Genomic DNA, 21,703 nt, shown 5'->3' on the forward strand with positions numbered 1-21,703 from the left:
TTTGGAGGGGGGATTAATCTTCACTTCTTGTCCCATAGCCAAAACAGGAAGGAAGAGGAAAATCCCTGCAAATGAAGGGATCCTCAGGTCACCAGGACTAGTGTTCCCATTGGAAGATTTCCCTTCTATTACTGTTCTAGGGACAACCCAAAAATGTGGGATTTTCATTTACTGTCAATTTCAATGATAATGGTAAACAGTACAAATAGAGAGAATGAATCTCCCTAATGGGGGCACAGATGACAAAACTGACAGGTGTTCTAATCCCTCGCCACTCTATCCAAACCTAAAAAAAGTTTTGCCTTTAATTATACTTTAACCACTTCAGGTCCGGACACTTTTACTCCCTTCCTGTCCAGGCCAATTTTCAGCTTTCAGTGGTCATGCAACACTGTACCCATATGAATTTGTTAGCATTTTTTGAGACAGATAAAACTTTATTTTGGTGGTATTTATTCACCGCTGGGATTTTTATTATTTTGCTATATAAAATGAAAAAGTCCAAACATTTTGAAAAAAAAAAAAAAAAGTGTTTTTCTTATACAATTTTGCAAATAAATAATCTTTCTTCATAAATCTTGGCCAAAATGTATTCATCTACCTTTTTAGTGAAAAAAAAACCCAATAAATTAGTTTATAACCAAAAATTATAATTTTTCAAAGTTCTGTTTTACATTTTTATTTTTTTTATATTATTTATGTTTTTTTATATACTGTTACCCTAACAGTACAGTGTCACCATAGTAACACTGTACTACTTGTGGGGGGTGATGATTTTTTTTTCTTTTTTTACACCGATTGCTTTTACACCCATAAAGGCTGTAAAAGCAATCATTTCTCCTTCTGTCTGGCTGCATTCTTGCAGCCATTGATAAATACTGTGTGAGCTGTGATTGGTCACAGCTTGTCACATGGTACAGGGCTGTTGTGAATAGCTCGGTACTATGTGACCTCTCTGATCATTCACAGATTTCACAAGTAGTAAGCAATGATGTCAGGAAGTGACATCTTGTGTACTACTATTCATGTGATCACTGATTGGCCAATCAGTGATCACATGAATCAAGACCTCACATAGAGGTCCAGAGGACACAGCGAGTGCCGATCGCGGTGCCGCGCACTCCCAGGGAGCGTTCACAGGCAATGGATGCAAGGGGACTTTTAGAAACGTCCACCCGCTCCGGCATCTCTCCGGTCCGACTGTTTATGTACATGGGCTGGACGGGAAGTGGTTAAATTCAGCATCGGAATCAGTTTAAACATCGGTATGCTGAACCATTCCAAAGATTCCAGCAAAAAGCTTGACAATTTGATGGCCATACAGAGGTCACTGGGAAACAAACCAATGGGTGATTAGGGGTAATTAACCCTCCTTTTTCAACCACTCACTTAGTATGCAACTTCTTTATCTTGCATTCCTTGCCTATGTTCTAGTACGCTGTCATGACTGCTCTAGTTTTAGGGTGGTTGCTTTCTTTTGCATCATCCTATGGAGTCACCCTTCCATGCAGGGACTAGAGTTGCCTCCCTACACTCTGTACATCAATAGAAACACACAGCTCCATAGCCTAGGATGGCAAGGCACTCCCCTGCTCCTCTCTTCTCAAAGTTAATAGGCTTGTTGCAGACTGACATTGTTCTGTGAAGACCGGAAGTTCAGGGAAGCAGGAGCTAGCAGCATTGAAAGTTGTAAGCTGCAAGTGCTGGGGGAAGAATTTTAACAATTTTTTAAACGTTTACTAGGGAATGTTTATTTTATTGTGTTCAGTATAATATATAAACGAAGAACGGCTGAGAGTTTAATACTACTCTTACACTATACAGAGACTATATAGAATGATTGGTTATAGGGATTATTTGTATATACACATCCCTTCTATACTGTATTTTGAGATTATATAGATAGAGAGAGAGAGAGAGAGAGAGAGAGAGAGAGAGAGAGAGAGAGAGAGAGAGAGACAGAGACAGAGACAGACAGACACTACCTATTCGATCTTTATCTCTACTACTCTACAATATCTTCATACACAAAATATCGGTTTTTGGAAGACCCTTCTTTTTAAGTAAGTGTCATCGTTTCCTGCATGGTTCAATGCTTTGTTTTAGTACACGTAAGTACGATGCATTGCAGCAGTGAAAGATGCAATGTCATGGCAAACCTGAATCCTGCTGACACACAAACTTCAAGGTGTCTGTCCCCCCCAGAAAACAATCAATACAGCACAATATCACTTAAAATAAAACTGTGGTATAACATTTACTTCCCAGGAGGCACAAAACTCTGGAAACAAACCATGAAAACCCTTCTGGTCAATAATGGGAGGCTGAAAATTAAATACAGATGGTAAGAATAAACTGTATGAACAGCTGCTGAAATGGATTTATGTTCCTGTAAAGAAGAAAATGGTTTATTACTGTGAAAACTGGGAAAGTATTCTATATACTAGAAGAACTCCAGGCAAAGCAAAATCACCCCTTAATTAAATGAATAAATATTAACAGGTGCTGAGCAATCCGAATTCCCACTCAGGGGCGGACTGACAACTTATGGGGCCCCCGGGAAATAGGGGATCATGGGGCCCCTGTGTCCTCGCCCACACTCAAACCACACCCAAAAAAGCCTATGAAAAGGTATCAGGGGCATCTCATGGGGCCCCTTACTGACCCCAGGCCCTCGGGCAGTGCCCAAGTTTCCGGAATGGTCAGTCCGCCCCTGTTTCCACTAAAGTCTTTCACCAGCTGAACACAATAGGAAATCAAATGGCATCCTTTATCCTGGCCTAATCAGCACACTGGGATGGGGAGGTAGCCATAGAAGCAGATTCTGGCAGATAGGCGAGTATCAGAATTATGATTTTGGGAAAGTTGAGGAGAGGGTATTGAACACTGATCATGGAGGATGCTGGTAGCTGTAAAAGAAGGATAGGCCATTTACAGGATAAGGGCTATAAAAGGTAAAATCCTGAAATGTCTTTTGCCTGGAGTCCCGCTTTAATTTCACAAGTACTCTCTAGGTCTATCATTGATTCTATTATATACGGCTTCTCTACTACGGCTGTCACCTACTTTTATACTGAACATCTTACCTGGCAAACTACAGTCATAAGGCTCCAACAGGCTCACACAATCATACAGTTCCTCAATGCCAGCAAGAGGGGCCATTGGGATTCGGTTATGTGTAGGGGGAGGTGGTGAGCAGCAAAGCAGTGCTGCCACACAAACAGGGGGCGCCAGCAAAATGGAAATGAAACAAGACATGTTTAGGTATAAGAAATCTATGAGAATAGGGTGAAAAGGGATACAAATGTTTAATAGTGGCACCTAAACAAAAACAGCAGTGGAAAAGGACAACCAAACCCCCCATTTTAAGAGTCATTTGAAGCAAAAATCAATAGATAGATGGATAGATTTATCTCCAGAAATATTTCGATCTCCGTTTTGTGATTCATGCACCCCTGCTACACTCCGGAGCCAGGTGGGTGACACCATTTTTTCTACTACAGTGAAGGAATACAGTGGTGTCACCTCTTTGCCCCTAACATGCCCACTGGTCAAGTAAGGAGAAGCAGCGCCCAGATAAAATCATCCCTGCACAATCTCTTCCTGCATCATTCTGATGTTAGACTGATAGCACTGGGTAGGGCAAAAGAGCCCAATTGCAGTTTTACAGGCCAGATCCATCTTTAAAAACTTTGTTGACTGCAGATTGAAAACCAAAAAAAAAAAAAGGCGATCACAAATGTCTTACAAATAAAAGGTATATTGTCTGATAGCTTCTACAAGTGTGGACAGTCACAGTTATTGTCCCCTAACCCCAAGATCTTAACTTACCACCTCCATGTTGTAATGCAGATGGAAGCCGGATGACACCCTCCTGGCCATGGGCAGCATTGTCTATGGCAGACCCTCCTGAGCCGACCTCATGATGGGACCCGTCAGCAGCAACATGGTCCCCCACTGCATTGTAGTCCTGGTAATGATCAGACATCCTGGAGCAAGGTCAACCTGTGAGAGAGATATTCTTGTTAATGTAGAGTTACGCAACATCACCTAACACAGTGACTGCATCCAAGTAGTGGCGCACTACCAGCACAGTCAACCAGGAGGCACTGTGATCATATAAACAATATTCAGAATTTCATTGCTTGACAGAAGCTGGCATCAGGAAAATCTCAAAGATGCTAATGTGCTTCTATACGCAATGGTTCCTTTCCCCGCAGGGGATTGTCAATTTTGGTGCACTGCCAAAGAGCAGAAGGAGTACAATGACTGTGCTAGGATAGACAGCGCAGACAGGAAACACTCGCAGCGTCTGCAGAACCTAACAGCCATCACACTTATTAATGTGGACACTTTCGTTATGATTGGTTTATAAGCTGCAGATTCATTCAGCAACTCTGATCAAGGTTACGAATCCTGGAACTGACCCAACAACTAAAAAAAAAAAAAAAAAAAAAAAAAAAAAAAAAGCCACACTTTTATAGGAGACCAACAGCCTGGACCTCATGGGAGGAACTGTCAAAAACGGAGGACACCAGTTCTTCCAGTCATACATAGGAAGCATAAAACAGATTTGGACCGAATGATATACAGACAGGTCTTTACACTCTAAATCATAGGTGTCAAACTGGTGGCCCTCTAGTTGTTGCCAAACTACAAGTCCCATGAGGCATTGCAAGATTGACAGTTACAAGCATGACTCCCAAAAGCAGAGGCATGATGGGACTTGGCAACAACTGGAGAGCCACCAGTTTGACATCCTTGCTCTAAAAGGATCAATGATGCATTCTGTAATGATCAGTGTGTTCGGATCATTACCAGAAGTGTAATTGTATTAGAAGAGCTCCATGCTTAAAATGAACAATGAAATTATGACCATGAAGACACTAGGGGCATATATATATAAAGCAGTAAATGTGACTTTCACCAAATATTCACAGGTGATGAACCACTGTAATTTAAAAACACATGCACCTGGGAGATTCACTTGCAGTGAATCACATTTAGGTGAAATGTGGGTTTTGGCCACACAATTCACAATTCGGAAGGTTCATAACTTATTCCTCTCCAGTAGCATATACTTACCTATCTGTTCCTTCCCTGCCACTCTGTTCAGCCTCCAGAAGTGAAAGGAAACTCCTATCTAAGCTACGAGTACCTGGAGTCAGAGCTTCTATGGCATTATGGGGGTCCTGTGTCACTGGCTCACCCACATGCTACTCCCATACCCAGAAGTACCAGGTATCTCCTTCAAATCCCAAAGATGAACTGAGCGATGTGCTAGGAAGTCACGGACCTGCAACATCATGAACATATTGGTGAGAGCTCTTCTATGCATGCTTGTTTCAGGACAGTGATTCACCAGGATAAAGATAAAATACTTGGAACACCTTCATGTCCAAACACCAAGCAATGTTCAGTGGGGGGGGATTGATCACACAGCTTTAATCTCCAACATTTGTATGTATGGGGACCTAAGCAGAAATGTGTCCTTAGACATCAGGAAATTGGAGGTGTTGTCCACAGCAGACAATCACATTCCAGTTATATTTTTTATGGTCCAGGCAGGGGCAGACTGACAACTCATGGGGCCCCCGGGCAATAGGGGATCATGGGGCCCCTGTGTCCTTGCTCAAACTCAAAAAAGCCTATGAAAAAGGTACCAGGGGCATCTCATGGGGCCCCCTACTGACCCCGGAAAGTGCCAGAGTTTCCAAAAGGTCAGTCCGCCCCTGGGTCCAAGTTAGAAGGTAAGAGATTGGATTGGTTACCACAGGCAAGAAAGTATTCTGCCATCCAAGCCATATACAGTCCTGTACAGACACATCTCATACCATATACTGTACATTCATATACACAAACACATCACACATACATATCATATATACAGATATCCTTCCAAAATAGTATTCAGGGAAGTCAGGGAAGAACTGTAACTAATACACAATGGACATGTACCAATATACTAACTGAAGCCCAACTAAAATCCATAAAGACATCCTGTACATCACAAAAAGTGATAACAAAAAGGCCGGTGATGGAGCGAGAAGCTTTAATGGGTCCCAAGGCTGAGACCGGATGACTCGAAGGAATTGTGGTAGGTCCCAAGCTTTATTCAGGATGGTCCCAGAAAAACAGAAACAGTTCCTGAGCTTGAGTCGGGATAGGACTTGAAGTACTGTACATGTAAATAGGTCCCACAACTGACTCTAGATGAACTCAAGAATTGGTGTGAACGTATGTGGAGGAAGTTGGGTCCCAAGCCTCAGTCCAGATTTCCAGAGGTAGTTGCAATGGGTCCCAAGTTTTTCTCCAGATGGGCCATGAGGTAGTTGCAGTGGGTTCCAAGCCTTGCTGCAAATGGGCCTGAAAGTAGTTGCAGTGGGTTCCAAGCCTTACTTCAGATGGGCCTGGGAGGTAATTGTAGCTGATCCCAAACCTCATTCCAGATGGGCCTGGAGGTAATTGTAGCGGATCCCAAACCTCATTCCAGATGGGCCTGGAGGTAATTGTAGCGGATCCCAAACCTCATTCCAGATGGGCCTGGAGGTAATTGTAGTGGATCCCAAACCTCATTCCAGATGGGCCTGGAGGTAATTGTTGATCCCAAACCTCATTCCAGATGGGCCTGGAGGTAATTGTAATGGATCCCAAACCTCATTCCAGATGGGCCTGGAGGTAATTGTAATGGATCCCAAACCTCATTCCAGATGGGCCTGGAGTTAATTGTAATGGATCCCAAACCTCATTCCAGATGGACTGGAGGTAAGTGTAGTGGATCCCAAACCCCATTCCAGATGGGCCTGGAGGTAATTGTAATGGATCCCAAACCTCATTCCAGATGGGCCTGGAGGTAATTGTAATGGATCCCAAACCTCATTCCAGATGGGACTGGAGGTAAGTGTAGTGGATCCCAAACCTCATTCCAGATGGTCCTGGAGGGAATTGTAATGGATCCCAAACCTCATTCCAGATGGGACCAGAGGTAATTGTAGTGGATCCCAAACCTCATTCCAGATGGGACCGGAGGTAATTGTAGTGGATCCCAAACCTCATTAGAGATGGGCCCAAAGATACAGGTATATGTGCACAAGGGAACTATTCTAGTGTCCTCAGTACTTGGGTTAGCCACCTGAATGTCAGCCTTATCAAAGATCTTCCAATAAACACGCAACTTGTTTTGGTTAAACTTCCTGCTTATGCAATAAACCGACTGTGCTGGAAGCAAAAGGGAAACTTTTCCAATGGGGATATAAACAGCAAAAGTGTTTTTTTTGTTTTTTTAACTAGTACAGAAATGTTCCTCAGACTCTGTAAATGTCAGAATCTGCATATGTGGGGGCCCTCAACTGCCAATATATAGCACTTATGATCTATAGCGACACTCCACAGAGCTGCCATACTTTAATACTTTAAAAAGGAAGGATGTTGATTTTATTTATAACATAATTAAATACAAAATGGCAGTGAAAAAGGACAAGAGGATGAGAGTATCTCATAACAGCATATACATTCCTCTTCAGTCTAGTATTTATAGAGCCCAGAGGATGATATTCATGAGTCACGTCTGTGCTGTAAATAATATGCCACTTCTCCGTGTGATTCTATTTATTGTCCACCGTTTTATTATTGTCGTCATGTGATTCAATTAGATGCCACTTGTCCATAAAAAAACCTGATTTGTGATCTGTTTGGAATCAGAGCTATAGAGTTTAGAGTCACATAAAAGACTCATTCAGTAGGGCAATAATGAGGTGCAATAACACACCACAACCAATCAGGCTTCAATTTGCTGCAGCCAGACCAATTAAGTTGTTTTTGATTGCTTGCCTTTGATTACTAGATATTAAACACAGTCAATGTGCCCGAAAGCCCAACTACAGGCAATATTTACTTTAAATGAGACCTAGTCAGTGTTTAAAATGCTTTCTAGCTACAATCCTCACCACCTCTCTGGCACCGTCCCTCTTCAGTGATCACATTTCACCACTAGATGCCTTCAGTCTTCTGGGTCCAGGATTGCTCGGTATCACTCAACCCGAAAGACTGAGGACATACTGTGAGTAAGGTATGTCGCCCTGCCTAGTGTATTGATGGAGAGTGGAGCAGACTCCATCACCTCACCACTACTCGAGGAACGGTCACTGCTGGGTTTCGAAGGAAGAGGACCCTGCACGTCACATGACCAGAATTTAGATTTTGGAAAAGGGTAACTAAATAACAAAAAAAAAACCCCAAAAAACCCAGAACACCACATAACAAAAAGTGGGGTGCTCCCAGTGGTGTGCACCGATAGGTGGGAAGGGCTGAATCCAGAGTTGGGCTTTAAGCAGACCACACATACAAGTTCCAATCTGATGGTACAATCTCACTGAGGACTGGTCACTGCTGAGTTTCGTAGGAAGAGGACCCTGCACGTCACATGATCAGAATTTAGATTTTGGAAAAGGGTAACTAAATAATTAAAAAAAATAAAATAAAAAAAAAAACAGAACAACACATAACAAAGTGGGGTGCTCCCAGTGGTGTGCACCGATAGGTGGGAAGGGCTGAACCCAGAGTTGGGCTTTAAGCAGACCACACACACAAGTTCTAATCTGGTGGTACAATCTACCCGATTCCAGGGCCTACTTTGTTAAATACAATTTAATTTACCTATTTTAGGTATGCTTGTCACTCACTGGCACTTTTGAAGCTGTGAGAACACCTTTATCAGTGAATTGCACAATATAAAGAGTATCCGTCTATATACAATCTTACTGTTCTGACTCCGTTGACAAAACAGCTACCAACATGGCATCTTCTCTAGATCGGCACATTACCGCATGCCAGAACGGTGTCACCAAAGAGTTTATCCAGGAAAAGAGGTGGCCAGCACTGTAACAGGGTGCTGATCGGTTCTCATGGTGGATGATCTGACAAGTGAAGCAGGACTGCTGCAGCCTTATTCACACCATCACATGAATATATTTTACTGTCAGCCATCGAGCAGAACAATTCTCCGCTTGGAGATGTAATGATCCTCGCACCACCGCCAGAGACAACATAACAATATGGTGCCATCTTCTGTGAAGTAGAAAAGAAACTTAAGTGCTTAGAGGGAAACTCCGCTTTAATTTGTGACCCAGATTCCATTCTGTACAGAGCCGCTTTTATGTGTGAGACAAGCTGTGCCATGAATATTTTAGAAAGGATGGATGGGGTTCAGGGACAATGGCCTTTAGTAAAAAGAACCTGTCGCTGCAAAATACCTGTGGAAAAAGCCTCAGATTAAAGCAGACATGCTCAGACGTCCAGGCAAGATACAGGCCCTGAAGCAGTGAGGCTGAGTCGGTGTCGCTTCATCATTTGCGATGTGGCCCTGGAATTATTTTGCAGCTTAACAGTCAGAGACTGGTAGCTTCTGTCTGATGCTTCTAGCAAAGGTATTTTGCTTTGTCTGCAGTTTAAAGGGTGTTCGTCATCTATGAAATATCTGCAGACATAGTACAGAGGACAGTCAGACTGCACACATTGTACTTTGTCTGCAGTCTCTGAGCTCAGTGCGGACGATGGTAAGAGACAGTAAACATTCCTAAAGAGGGTCAGAGAGTGCAGGCACACTACCGAGGATGGTCAGAGAGTGCAGGCACACTACCAAGGATGGTCAGAGAGTGCAGGCACACTACCGAGGATGGTCAGAGAGTGCAGGCACACTACCGAGGATGATCACAGAGTGCAGGCACACTACCGAGGATGGTCAGAGAGTGCAGGAACACTACAGAGGATGATCACAGAGTGCAAGCACACTACCGATGATGGTCAGAGAGTGCACGCACACTACAGAGGGTGGTCAGAGAGTGCAGGCACACTACCGAGGATGATCACAGAGTGCAGGCACACTACCGAGGATTGTCTGAGAGTGCAGGCACACTACAGAGGATGGTCAGAGAGTGCAGGCACACTACCGAGGATGGTCAGAGAGTGCAGGCACACTACCGAGGATGGTCAGAGAGTGCAGGCACACTACCGAGGATGGTCAGAGAGTGCAGGCACACTACCGAGGATGGTCAGAGAGTGCAGGCACACTACCGAGGATGGTCAGAGAGTGCAGGCACACTACCGAGGATGGTCAGAGAGTGCAGGCACACTACCGAGGATGGTCAGAGAGTGCAGGCACACTACAGAGGATGGTCAGAGAGTGCAGACACACAACAGAGGATGGTCAGAGAGTGCAGGCACACTACAGATTATGGTCAGAGAGTGCAGGCACACTACAGAGGATGGTCAGAGAGTGCAGACACACTACAGATGCAGTTAGACTATCAGAGATTGAGGACATGTTACAAGAGTCTACTAAAAGATCCCAGACACCACATTCCCCACGATTGTGCTTCCCACCCCACCTTTAAATTACTGCCACCACATTTAGTATCCCCCACAAACGTATCCAAAGTAAAAGATTTAAAAAAAATATTTTTTTTTAAAAAAAAAAAAAAGAGAAGAAAAGGAAATAGTATTGAAAAAATAGAATTTGAAAGAAATAACCCAAAACCATTTAAACTAGTAGATTGCAGTGGACTCAATGGGGTTTATTTACTAAAGCTGGAGAGTGCAAAATAGGACTCACGTCTGCATAGAAACCAATCATCTTCCAGGTCTTATTGCCAAAGCTTAATTGAACAAGCTGAGGTTAAAAGCCTATTGGCTTCTAAACAGATATTAGTCTGACTTTGCACTCTCCAGCTTTAGTAAATAAACCCCACTAGATTGCCTTCACTGGCCCGAGTTCTGGTTCCAGCAGTTGGGTGCAGTGGTGTGGTATAGCAGGTCTAGCAGTACATGTTATGGTGGAAGAGACAGAACTTTCTCTGACCTCGTCATTAGCGTGGGACTCTGTACAGCGAGCAGAGGCGTTCCTAGGCCCTCCCTATATAACTGGATGGGTCACATGACAGAGGGCCAGTCCAGGGACACTTCTCATACTGATCCAGCTCATGGTCTGATCAGGTCTGAGTAAAAAATGGGCTAGGGGCTCCAGGGCCACACAAAACATACCAGAGGACTGCAGGTAGGGCACTGGAGTCATAGAAGATATATTGGTCATTATTTAAAAGGCCTGTCAGTTATTGGTGAAATACAAAATTGCTTTTTTTGATTTGTACAAAGCTGCAGCGTTGGCAAATAATCCCCTAAAAAGGCAAAAAAATAAACGGTCACGACCATTCTAAAATCAGAAGAAGAAACCGAGATACTACAAATGGACTTTCTAGGCATAAAGACTAGGTACACGTATAAATAAAATCAATATTGCTTTATTTGACATTATGTGACATATAGACCATAGTATTAAAAACCTATTTGGTGATATTCCCGCAACAAATGTCCCAGAGCCCACCATGTACAGAAGGAGCACAACCAGTGATGAGGCATGGAAAAGACCACCAGGATGATCCTATGGGGGGGTGAGGGACATTCTGACGCTGGAGAATTGGCCCGATTTGGAGCTGGAGAACGAGCCAATTCTCCAGCATCAGAAAGTCCCTCACCCCCCCCATAGGATCATCCTGGTGGTCTTTTCCATGTCTCATCACTGGTTGTGCTCCTTCTGTACATGGTGGGCTCTTGGACATTCACTGCGGGAATATCACCAAATAGGTTTTTAATACTATGGTCTATATGTGACAAATGTCAAACAAAGCAATATTGATTTTATTTATACGTGTACCTAGTCTTTGTGCCTATAAAGTCCATTTGTAGGATCTCGGTTTCTTCTGACTAGTCAAAATTAGGACGTGGCACTGGTGTATATATTGGGAGTGACCCTTCACCTGAGGGCACCCCAACCCCCCTTTTTATTCATTCTAAAATCAGAGTCAGGGTGTTGTAAACACAAAACATCCAAAGTGTATTACATAGGACTGGATTTCCATCAAGGCACTTGCTTTATGAAACCCTTCACACTAGAGTGGTCATTAAGCAGGCTCTGAAGGAAGAAGCCATTCTCCAACTCTTGCACTGCATATTGGTTCTATGAAGTGACTGGTTATGCCCCACTTGCCTCTTTGGTCATCATTCATATACAAGAATGAGGAATCTTCCTACACAATCCCCCCCTCTGTGTAGAAGTGCTATGATTATCGAATGTCAAATTATAAAAAAAAAAATATGGACAATCCCTTAAAGCAAACACAAGTTTGCCAATCTGCAAACCAAAAATATCCTAAATACTGTGCCAAAGAAGGAACAAGTAGGAGCTTCAGATATCTGGTTGTAGTATTTATATAGGGCGGTCACGTTACAGAGCACACAAAACCATTTCTAGTGTCTGTGCCAAAAAAAAAAAAAAAAGGAGTACAGACTGATCTCTCTACCTAAGTCACACATATACATATCCGAAGGTCATTTCAGTAATAGCCAACAAATAGGTTTTTGGGTTGTGAGAGCAAACTGTATCCCTGGGGGGACAACACCAGAACTTTGCAAGGTAAAGATGCCAACTGTACGTGGAAAGTGTGTCCAGACAACATGCAATGTTTATCTCAGCTAATATAGAGATGCATGTGCACGCTACAGATAACAATGTCTTTACAAAAGATGCGCCAGTGGGAGAAACCAGCATGTTTTAGCCCATGGTAGTTACCAATACACAAGTCTACAGTAGGAATACTACCATCAACATTAACCAAATTTAAAAAAAACAAAAAAAAAAAACACCATTGTTTATACAGAAATGAAATTTAAAAAAAATGGAAAAACAAACCTTGTAAAAAAAAATTAAAAAATAAAATAAAAAAGGAAACATCAAGTTTGATTACAAGCCTACCTTTTATATAAAAGGCCCCCTTGCTACAAGTCACCCGTGTTTCAGCTACCAGAATACGCCTATGTGGTCAGACCAGGCTCATAAGAGATAAATTCGGAAGGGAGGCCTCTCTGGTTTATCTTGTCCTGCAGGGAATCCTCCTGACAGAGCTAAATGCTTTATCTAGAGGCAGCAGGCCCCCCTCTCGCTCACACACTTCAGAGAGTCAGCAGTTTATCTAGGGGAAGTTCTCTCTGGCAGAATGGGCACACTAGTAAATATCATTGGGAAATACTGTATATTCAGTTACTGACTGCACACAGGAGTCAGAAGGGTCATATGGGCACAGCAGGCCGTGTTTGCATTCTTCTGGATCAACACAGATACATGAGCTAGAAGTGCACCCATAATACAGCAATAAACATCACACTGAAGAAAGAGGTTAGACCAGGGAGACTTTGTACTTGGGTCCTTACAATGAAGGGTTTAGTGTACATTGGAAGTTTAATGGTTTGTGGTGAATCTGTGGACATTAAAGGGGGTGGGTCCATGACAGCCAGGGTTCAAAGGAAGTGGTACAAAAGGACTCTTCTGGCTTCAACCCTGAAGACAGAGGATGGGTCCACGACAGCCTGGACTAAGAGGAAATGGTCAGAACTATTCTGGCTGTCATTCAAACCGGAAGACTGGAGGACAGCTTCACAACAGCCTGAGCTCTGAGAAAGTGGACCGAATTATGCCGACTGTCACTCTGAACAGAAGATGGAAGACAAATTTATTACAGCCTGAGCTCAGAGGAAGTGGTCTGAATGATGAAGGCTGTCACTCTGCTCAGAAGATGGGAGGATGAGTCCATGATGCTCTGAGCTCAGAGGAAGTGGTCTGAATGATGAAGGCCGTCACTCTGCTCAGAAGATGGGAGGATGGGTCCATGATGGTCTGAGCTCAGAGGAAGTGGTCTGAATGATGAAGGCCGTCACTCTGCTCAGAAGATGGGAGGATGGGTCCATGATGGTCTGAGCTCAGAGGAAGTGGTCTGAATGATGAAGGCCGTCACTCTGTTTAAAAGATGGGAGGATGAGTCCATGATGATCTGAGCTCAGAGGAAGTGTTCTGAATGATGAAGGCTGTCACTCTGCTCAGAAGATGGGAGGATGGGTCCATGATGGTCTGAGCTCAGAGGAAGTGGTCTGAATGATGAAGGCCGTCACTCTGCTCAGAAGATGGGAGGATGGGTCCATGATGGTCTGAGCTCAGAGGAAGTGGTCTGAATGATGAAGGCTGTCACTCTGCTCAGAAGATGGGAGGATGAGTCCATGATGCTCTGAGCTCAGAGGAAGTGGTCTGAATGATGAAGGCCGTCACTCTGCTCAGAAGATGGGAGGATGGGTCCATGATGGTCTGAGCTCAGAGGAAGTGGTCTGAATGATGAAGGCCGTCACTCTGTTTAAGATGGGAGGATGAGTCCATGATGATCTGAGCTCAGAGGAAGTGTTCTGAATGATGAAGGCCGTCACTCTGTTTAAAAGATGGGAGGATGAGTCCATGATGATCTGAGCTCAGAGGAAGTGTTCTGAATGATGAAGGCTGTCACTCTGCTCAGAAGATGGGAGGATGAGTCCATGATGCTCTGAGCTCAGAGGAAGTGGTCTGAATGATGAAGGCTGTCACTCTGCTCAGAAGATGGGAGGATGAGTCCATGATGCTCTGAGCTCAGAGGAAGTGTTCTGAATGATGAAGGCTGTCACTCTGCTCAGAAGATGGGAGGATGGGTCCATGATGGTCAGAGCTCAGAGGAAGTGGTCTGAATGATGAAGGCCGTCACTCTGCTCAGAAGATGGGAGGATGGGTCCATGATGATCTGAGCTCAGAGGGAGTGGTCTGAATGATGAAGGCTGTCACTCTGCTCAGAAGATGGGAGGATGGGTCCATGATGGTCTGAGCTCAGAGGAAGTGGTCTGAATGATGCCGACTGTCACTCTCATCAGGAGATGGAGGATGGATCCATGACAGCCTAAGCTCAGAGGAAGAAGACCAAATGATGCCGACTGTCATTCAACCTGGAAAGCGGAGGATGGGTCCAGATGGTTGAAGATAAGCAGAAGTGGTAAAACATTGCTCATCATCATCTCAGAACATCAATAAACACAGTGCTAAATACAACCTAAACCTTATAGCTGAAACCATTACATGAATATATGAAGGAAGCTGTAATTAATTTCAAAGTAGTTTAATCCGCTGAAGAATACCACACTCAGCCTCTCCCTGCCTAAAATGGCCGAAAGGACACAACAATATTTTGCACTTGGATACACAATGAAATGAAAGATTGTACAACACAAATAATATGTAAATGTCATACTATACTAGAGATTTACTTCTAGTTCAAAGTCTGCGAGGCTTCCTATTGGCCCCATGCCAGGAAGACCTGTCATAGCCACTCGGGAGAGGGAACACCAAACACTTAGATTCCACATCTGAAGGAGTACAGTGCATACCATGAGGGTTGACAGGTATGCCTAACATGCAGAGAGAACTACTGGCTAGTATTGAGGACTTGCAGCACCAACAAAAGGATCAGACCGGTTGCTACAGTCTGCACGGTCTCTCACATTGGTCCCCATCATTGGTCCCACTGATCCAGGGTAATGGTATAGCTGGTCACATTCATCTGGACTTGTTCTGCAACACTGAAGATTGTTTGCCACTCAGTATTTTCTTTAGTTCCATACCTCAGTCCAGAATTGAAGAAGCTATTTGGACTAGTGATGAATAAGTCTTCAACAGACAGAGCAAGCCCAGTTGAATGTGACCGACTACTACTAGCTATACAGTCTAAATTACTTCTCAATGGTCCTCAAAAGTTGTGAATTAGGCATCTCAGCAGAGTTTATAATGATGAGATAAAAACAACAAAGTTATATACCATAGCTCATACAGCTTTGTTGATTGGGCTTTCCGTGCCTCTATCGTCAAGAAAGACTGAAGAGTATACTCAGAGGCATTCATTACTGCACAAAAGCTTCAAGCTGCTTTTACATTTTCTAAGTCAAATGATGGATAACAAAACTATGATGTTAGCAAACCTCACCAAGGATTGTAACGGTTTCTTCTACATCATATTCCCTGTCCAAGGCTAATGGATGAGATGTATTCCCATCATTCTGAATCACCATGCAGCTGTCTCGGCACAATATTAAAAACACAATGCTAACAAGGCAGCAGGTTAACAGACCTGTCAGTGGGATGTCAGTGAAAGCACCAGGCCATTTATCAGCAACAGAAAACAGTTATGTTGTTGGTAAAAACCATTCAGCAGTCAGCTTTCAGTCTTCACATCGCGCCAGAAAAGTAATAACTTCAAATTGATTGGCCGATAAGGGGCGCAACCTCCGTGGTCCATTGAAGGCCCCTTTCACAAGGGGCAGACTCTGCCTGCAATCCACTTGTTCAGCAGAAAATCTGTTGGCTGATCCCCCCGCTAAGCAGGCGGATGACAGGTACATTCTATCTAGTAGTATACATATCCCTAGGGCACCCCTGATAAACTTAGGGGGTACGTCTGCTAAAGTTACGTCACATTCAACAGGTTAAGGTTTTATCCCAGCAAATCAAGTAGTATACATATCCCTAGGGCACCCTGATAAACCTACGGGGTACGTCCAGCGGTGTATTTAGACTTCATGCTGCCCTAGGCAACACAAAGATCGTCTCCCCTCATGGAGAGACCCTGGCATTGACCAACAACACCCCAGTTCCCTTCCCATCCCCACTTGAGAGAGCTTTCCACTACCACTGCCCCCCCCATACACTGGCAACCCCCCCCCACCCCTGCAAGATAGGACACTTCCCCTTACAAGGAACAAGGGCCAGGCTCAGCATACACCATCAAGCAGGCCACAGCCTCTTTCAGATCCCACCTGGTCCCCATGCGGCGTGTGTCCCTTCTTCCATTCCTTTTTTCGGGGAAGGCGGCGCTGCCCCCTTGAAAAATGCCGCTGCCCCCCTGAAAAATGCCGCCCTAGGCAAATGCCTTGTTTAACTTGTGGTAAATACGCCCCTGGGTACGTCTGCTAGCTAACGTTACGTCACACTCAACAGGTTAAGGTTTTATCCCAGCAAATACAAGTTGTATCATTCCTAAACGTAAAAACGAAAATTCAGCGAAGAAATGCATTGCAGCTATTGGCAGCACATAAGCAATAGCAACTTTTGTGACGGTTTTATATGATTTGTTATTTTATGATCTAACTTCATGCCTTTAGTTTATTGGTACTTGTGTATTATAACAGCATTTCCAAGCCCAAACAAAGAGAAGAGCCGAGCATGCCCCTACCTACCTGTAAGCGGGCAGTATGTTTAACCCCTGGTGCTCTGGATGAGTACATTCATTGGTGTCTCCCCTGCATGGATGGCAGCACAAAGCACGGGCACTTTCTGTGCATCATATGTGCAGTTACATGAGCCGGCAGTGAAGCAGCTTGAGTTACATCAATCCTTCCTGTGTCTCCTCTATTAATAGTTCCAATGCTGGAGGGGGTAAGCTTTACAGACAGACCTACCAAACTGTCACTTCCATGGCAGCACAACACAGGCTGGAAATCACAAATGCCACACAGGAGAGGGGCACAGCCAGGATAATGGGCACAGACAATTGTAGTGGGTAGATTTTGAAATTCATCACCCTTTCTTAGAACTGGGAGCCACACGAAACTTGTGACCCGGTGCTGGGTTTCAGGTTCCATGCACAAACTTATTTTTAAGCTCCTAGCAGCTAGTTATGAGCATTTTTTTCTGCCCCTAGAAATGAATCACGTTATCCTATGTGTCCATGCATACCATTGTAGACTAGAAGCATTTTTCAAGCTTCAGCTTCTGGGAGCAGGATTAAAAAATAAATAAAAGCTTTTTTTTTTTGTGTGTTTTTGGGAGGGGGAAAAAAAAAAAAAAAAAAAGTTTTTGCATTTTGGGGAGGGGAAAAAAACCCCCAAAAAACTCTGAATGCTCCCAATCCCTACTAAAACATTCCTAACAGCTTTTTTTCCCCTACATGTAGTGTAAAAACGCTAATAAAACACTAACGCGTCTAAACACCTGCCTGGAGTTTGCATGTTCTCCCTGTGCATGCGTGGGTTTCCTCCGGATACTCCGGTTTCCTGCCACACTCCAAAGACATGCTGGTAGGTTAATTGGCCCTAGTATGTGTATGTATGAATGTAAGTTAAATGGTTAGCATTTCCGCCTGGCAGTACTTGGGTAGTTGGTTCGAATCCCAACCACGGCACCACCTGCCTGGAGTTTGCATGTTCTCCCTGTGCCTGCGTGGGTTTCCTCTGGGTACTCCTGTTTCCTCCCACACTCCAAAGACATGCTGGTACGATAATTGGCTCCTGTCTAAATTGGCCCTAGTATGTGTATGTATGAATGTAAGTTAGGGACCTTAGATTGTACGCCCCTTGAGGGTTAGGGACTGATGTAAATGTAAAATATATATGTAAAGCGCTGCGCAGACTGACGGCACATACAAGTACCCGTAATAAATAAACATTCCTAAAAGAACTCTATTACCAGCGTATTTCCAGCGATTTTTGAACTTTAAAAATAATGCTAGTGTGCATGGAGTCTTAGTCTTTCTAGCATGTGCCAATCACTGAGCAGAAATGCCCCTGAGCACACTGAATGGACAGGAAAAGGGACAAACACACAGACGATGAACTATACCATCCAATATCACAGAGGAGTTTAAAGCTCAACTCTATGCAAATAGCTAACTACACCATTGGAAGACACAGATGTGAATCTGCTAAAAGATTTCTAATGCCATCCAGCCACTTTTGGCAAATATTACACAGCTGCCAGACAGAACAGCCAGGAGGGTGACACCGCTGGTCTTGGGCAATGTAGGGGCAACAACACACTAATAAGTCACCAACTCACGCAGTAGAGTCTGATTGGATCCTAGTGTGGCCCCTCTCCCTGTACAAGTATTGACGTCCAGGAGATGATCGAAGGTTAACATCAAGAGCGAATCAGGTACTTCTGCTAGTAGAAATACATTCTGATTTTTTTTGAGGAATACACAATGCATTAGATGGTGTTCAGCTTTAAAGGAAGCTTGTGCTAACAGAAATATTGAGGTTGCAATTGCATTATTTCCTTCTGGAAATTCCAACTGACTGGCTGTCCAAGGCTTCAGTACTTTGGTAGTTGCTGATCAGCAAAAAGCCTGTAGCCTGTGAAAACACAAGAACCAACCACTTTTTTTCCCCAAATTGTAATGGTTGGCATTGGCGATCTGTTGACAGATCTAGGTCTACTGACCAAAAGTGGGCTGTAGTCACCCTAATCAGACTGCAACTGCCTTTGTATAAAGGGGAAGCAGTGATGCTTCTCTCTCATTCTGTGCTGGGCCTCCATTATACAGCCCTTAATCCTAATTAAACAGGGTGGGGAAGAGCTGAAAGCCCATACACAGCTTTGAGTGTTGAGGGACATTTTGGTTGTTAGTGAGAGTGTTACTAATGGAAGCTCATTTCCATAATGACTACTCTTAGAATGAACCAGATCCATGAATTATAAAGAAACCCTGCTATAATACAGAGGAGCACATAGTAATGATATTAGACAAAGAAATGCAAAAATAAATAAATAAAATAATTGGGGTGGTCCTAAAAAAACCAATCAGGCTTCACCTGTCAACGTTCTATAGAACAGTGACAATGATCATAGAATAGTAACATCTGAGTATTGCATCATTTGGTATCCAACATTCATGACCCTCCATGTAAAGCTGGCAAGGATATTATACCACCTAGGGCTGCCTTCAACTCTTCATATGCTGGGAAAGTACAAGCTCCAGCAAGCCCAATCTAGACACCAGACACCAGACCATGCTGGGACTATCTCCTTTATGCTGAAGCCCATCGCTATGTATCGCCATGTTAAACTGATTAAAAGACTACCTCATTTTCAGAGGTATCAGTCTACTATACCAATGTTTTCCAAAAACACATGCTTTCCGTGCGAGACAGACACCAGTCTACCATACCCATGTTTTCCAAAAACACATGCTTTCCATAGCAGACAGAGACCATTCTACCATACCCATGTTTTCCAAAAACACATGCTTTCCGTGTGAGACAGACACCAGTCTACCATACCCATGTTTTCCAAAGACACATGCTTTCCATAGGAGAGAGAGACCAGTCTACCATACCAATGTTTTCCAAAAACACATGCTCTCCGTATGAGACAGAGACCAGTCTACCATACCAATGTTTTCCAAAAACACATGCTTTCCGTACGAGACAGAGACGAGTCTACCATACCAATGTTTTCCAAAAACACATGCTCTCCGTATGAGACAGAGACCAGTGTGCAAAACTCCACCGAAAACTGGTGCTTTACTTTTGGATGGATGTCGATGGGATGAAACCCTTATGGCTAGATCTCTTAAGGGTACCAATAGTGAGATCCTTCTGCCCAGCTGCTGCAGCCATTACTAGAAGATCTTGCTCTTTCTCCTGGATAGAAAATACAACAGGAAAGGGGTCTGGGTATGGTTTCCAAGATGTACATCAAGGGTAGCTGATCCAAAACCTGCTAGAGAGCCACAAAAGGAATAAACAGATAAACTTGATAGACGTGTCAGTTGAAGAAAGAAAGAAAAACTAGTGAAAAGTAAAAAAAAACACCAATCCAAGAGAAGAGGTCCATCACCTGAGGACACTAGCAAAAAACTGCAGCAGCACAGAATGGGTGGGGTTTTATGGCTACACTGGGCAAGTTCCCAGCAAGGCTTTTGCCAGTGTCCAGACACTTGAAGGTAGAGGCATATAACCTGTGATCCAATAACCAACTCACGTCATGTAGTGTATATTAAAGATAAAAAGATTGCAAAGTACATCTGGCCCGCACACGGAGGTTTTCACCATTCTGGTATACCCACTTCAAAATGCAGAGGCATATCACAGCAAATGTGATGTCACACAGCTACTAGGTTACTGGGACACCACTCTAGACTTGTGAATGCTTAGATACAGCCTAGACTGAGCAGATCCCATTTACCCTGAAGCGTCGATTACCTACGTTGTGCATCCACCAGCAGAAACATCGCAAGTGTGTCCGGCTGACAGCTGTGATCAGAGCTGCCACATATACAGTACATATAGGATCCCAGTGCATGGATAGGCTGGATCTGTTATTTAAATTTCACAATGCAGAGCAGAAACTATGTTGCAAAGCACAACAGCTCTGGTTAGGCAGTTCCTAAACACGAAGGTGCCAGAACCGCATTTCTGAAAAGATCCGAAAAGCTTGAATACTAAAATGTTTTGGGAGTACCACACTCATGGTATTGGAGTTTATAAATATGTATATTATACAAAAGAAAAACTCTCCAACGCGTTTTAGGGGTTGTAGCGAACCCCCTTCATCAGGGCTTAAAGGACTGACTGGGGTTAAAATGGCAGACTCAAAAAGGAGTTTGGCGAGTTCTCCAGTAAAATTGCTCCTTTTCCTAAAGCAGGCTTCATCAGCTGGTTATTTAGAGAAACTACATATACTTGAAAGCATGGCGCTAAATATTTTTTTTTTCTAAGAACATAGGTCAGGTATTTACAGCTGTCTGTATTCACCCTCTTCCTTTCTTCTGTGACAACTGTCACCAGGATAGATGGTGATGGGAAATCCATGATTTCATGGTAGCCACTGAACAGGAATAGAGGAGAAATCTAGCAAAGGGGACACCTGTTCCTGTGGCAAAAAAAATGTCTCTCTAGAACAGGAAATGAACAGAAATCTCCAAAATGAAAACAGACCTATAAAAACAAAAAACAAAATAAAAATCTGACAAGGGTCTGAGTAAATCTGTACTCTATTTAAATATAAAAAAAAAAAAAAAAATCTGGACTATAGGTG

At 43.5% G+C, this 21,703-nt stretch overlaps 1 protein-coding gene across 14 annotated transcripts in view; it reads right to left on the bottom strand.

Moving 5' to 3' along the window:
* Positions 1 to 21,703, bottom strand: part of LOC149464619 (microtubule-associated protein tau-like) — a 201,848-nt gene that overhangs the window by 151,279 nt on the left and 28,866 nt on the right. For 12 of the 14 annotated variants that reach the window (XR_016312369.1, XM_089674657.1, XM_089674656.1 and 9 more), the window contains exon 2: positions 3,832 to 4,005. Coding sequence is in view for 13 of the 14 variants with exons in the window: in XM_089674657.1 (XP_089530783.1) it covers positions 3,832 to 3,988 (157 nt within the window). In the remaining variant the exon portion in view is untranslated. Of the gene's footprint in view, positions 1 to 3,831; positions 4,006 to 12,805; positions 12,942 to 17,124; positions 17,275 to 21,703 lie in introns of those variants that run through there. The other 2 variants (XM_089674651.1, XM_089674652.1) reach the window with 2 other exon arrangements.

This window comes from Staurois parvus, unplaced genomic scaffold (genome assembly GCF_062004578.1).
Source record: "Staurois parvus isolate SC_StPar_1 unplaced genomic scaffold, SC_StPar_1.0 ptg000151l, whole genome shotgun sequence".
NCBI classification, from domain to species: Eukaryota; Metazoa; Chordata; class Amphibia; order Anura; family Ranidae; genus Staurois; species Staurois parvus.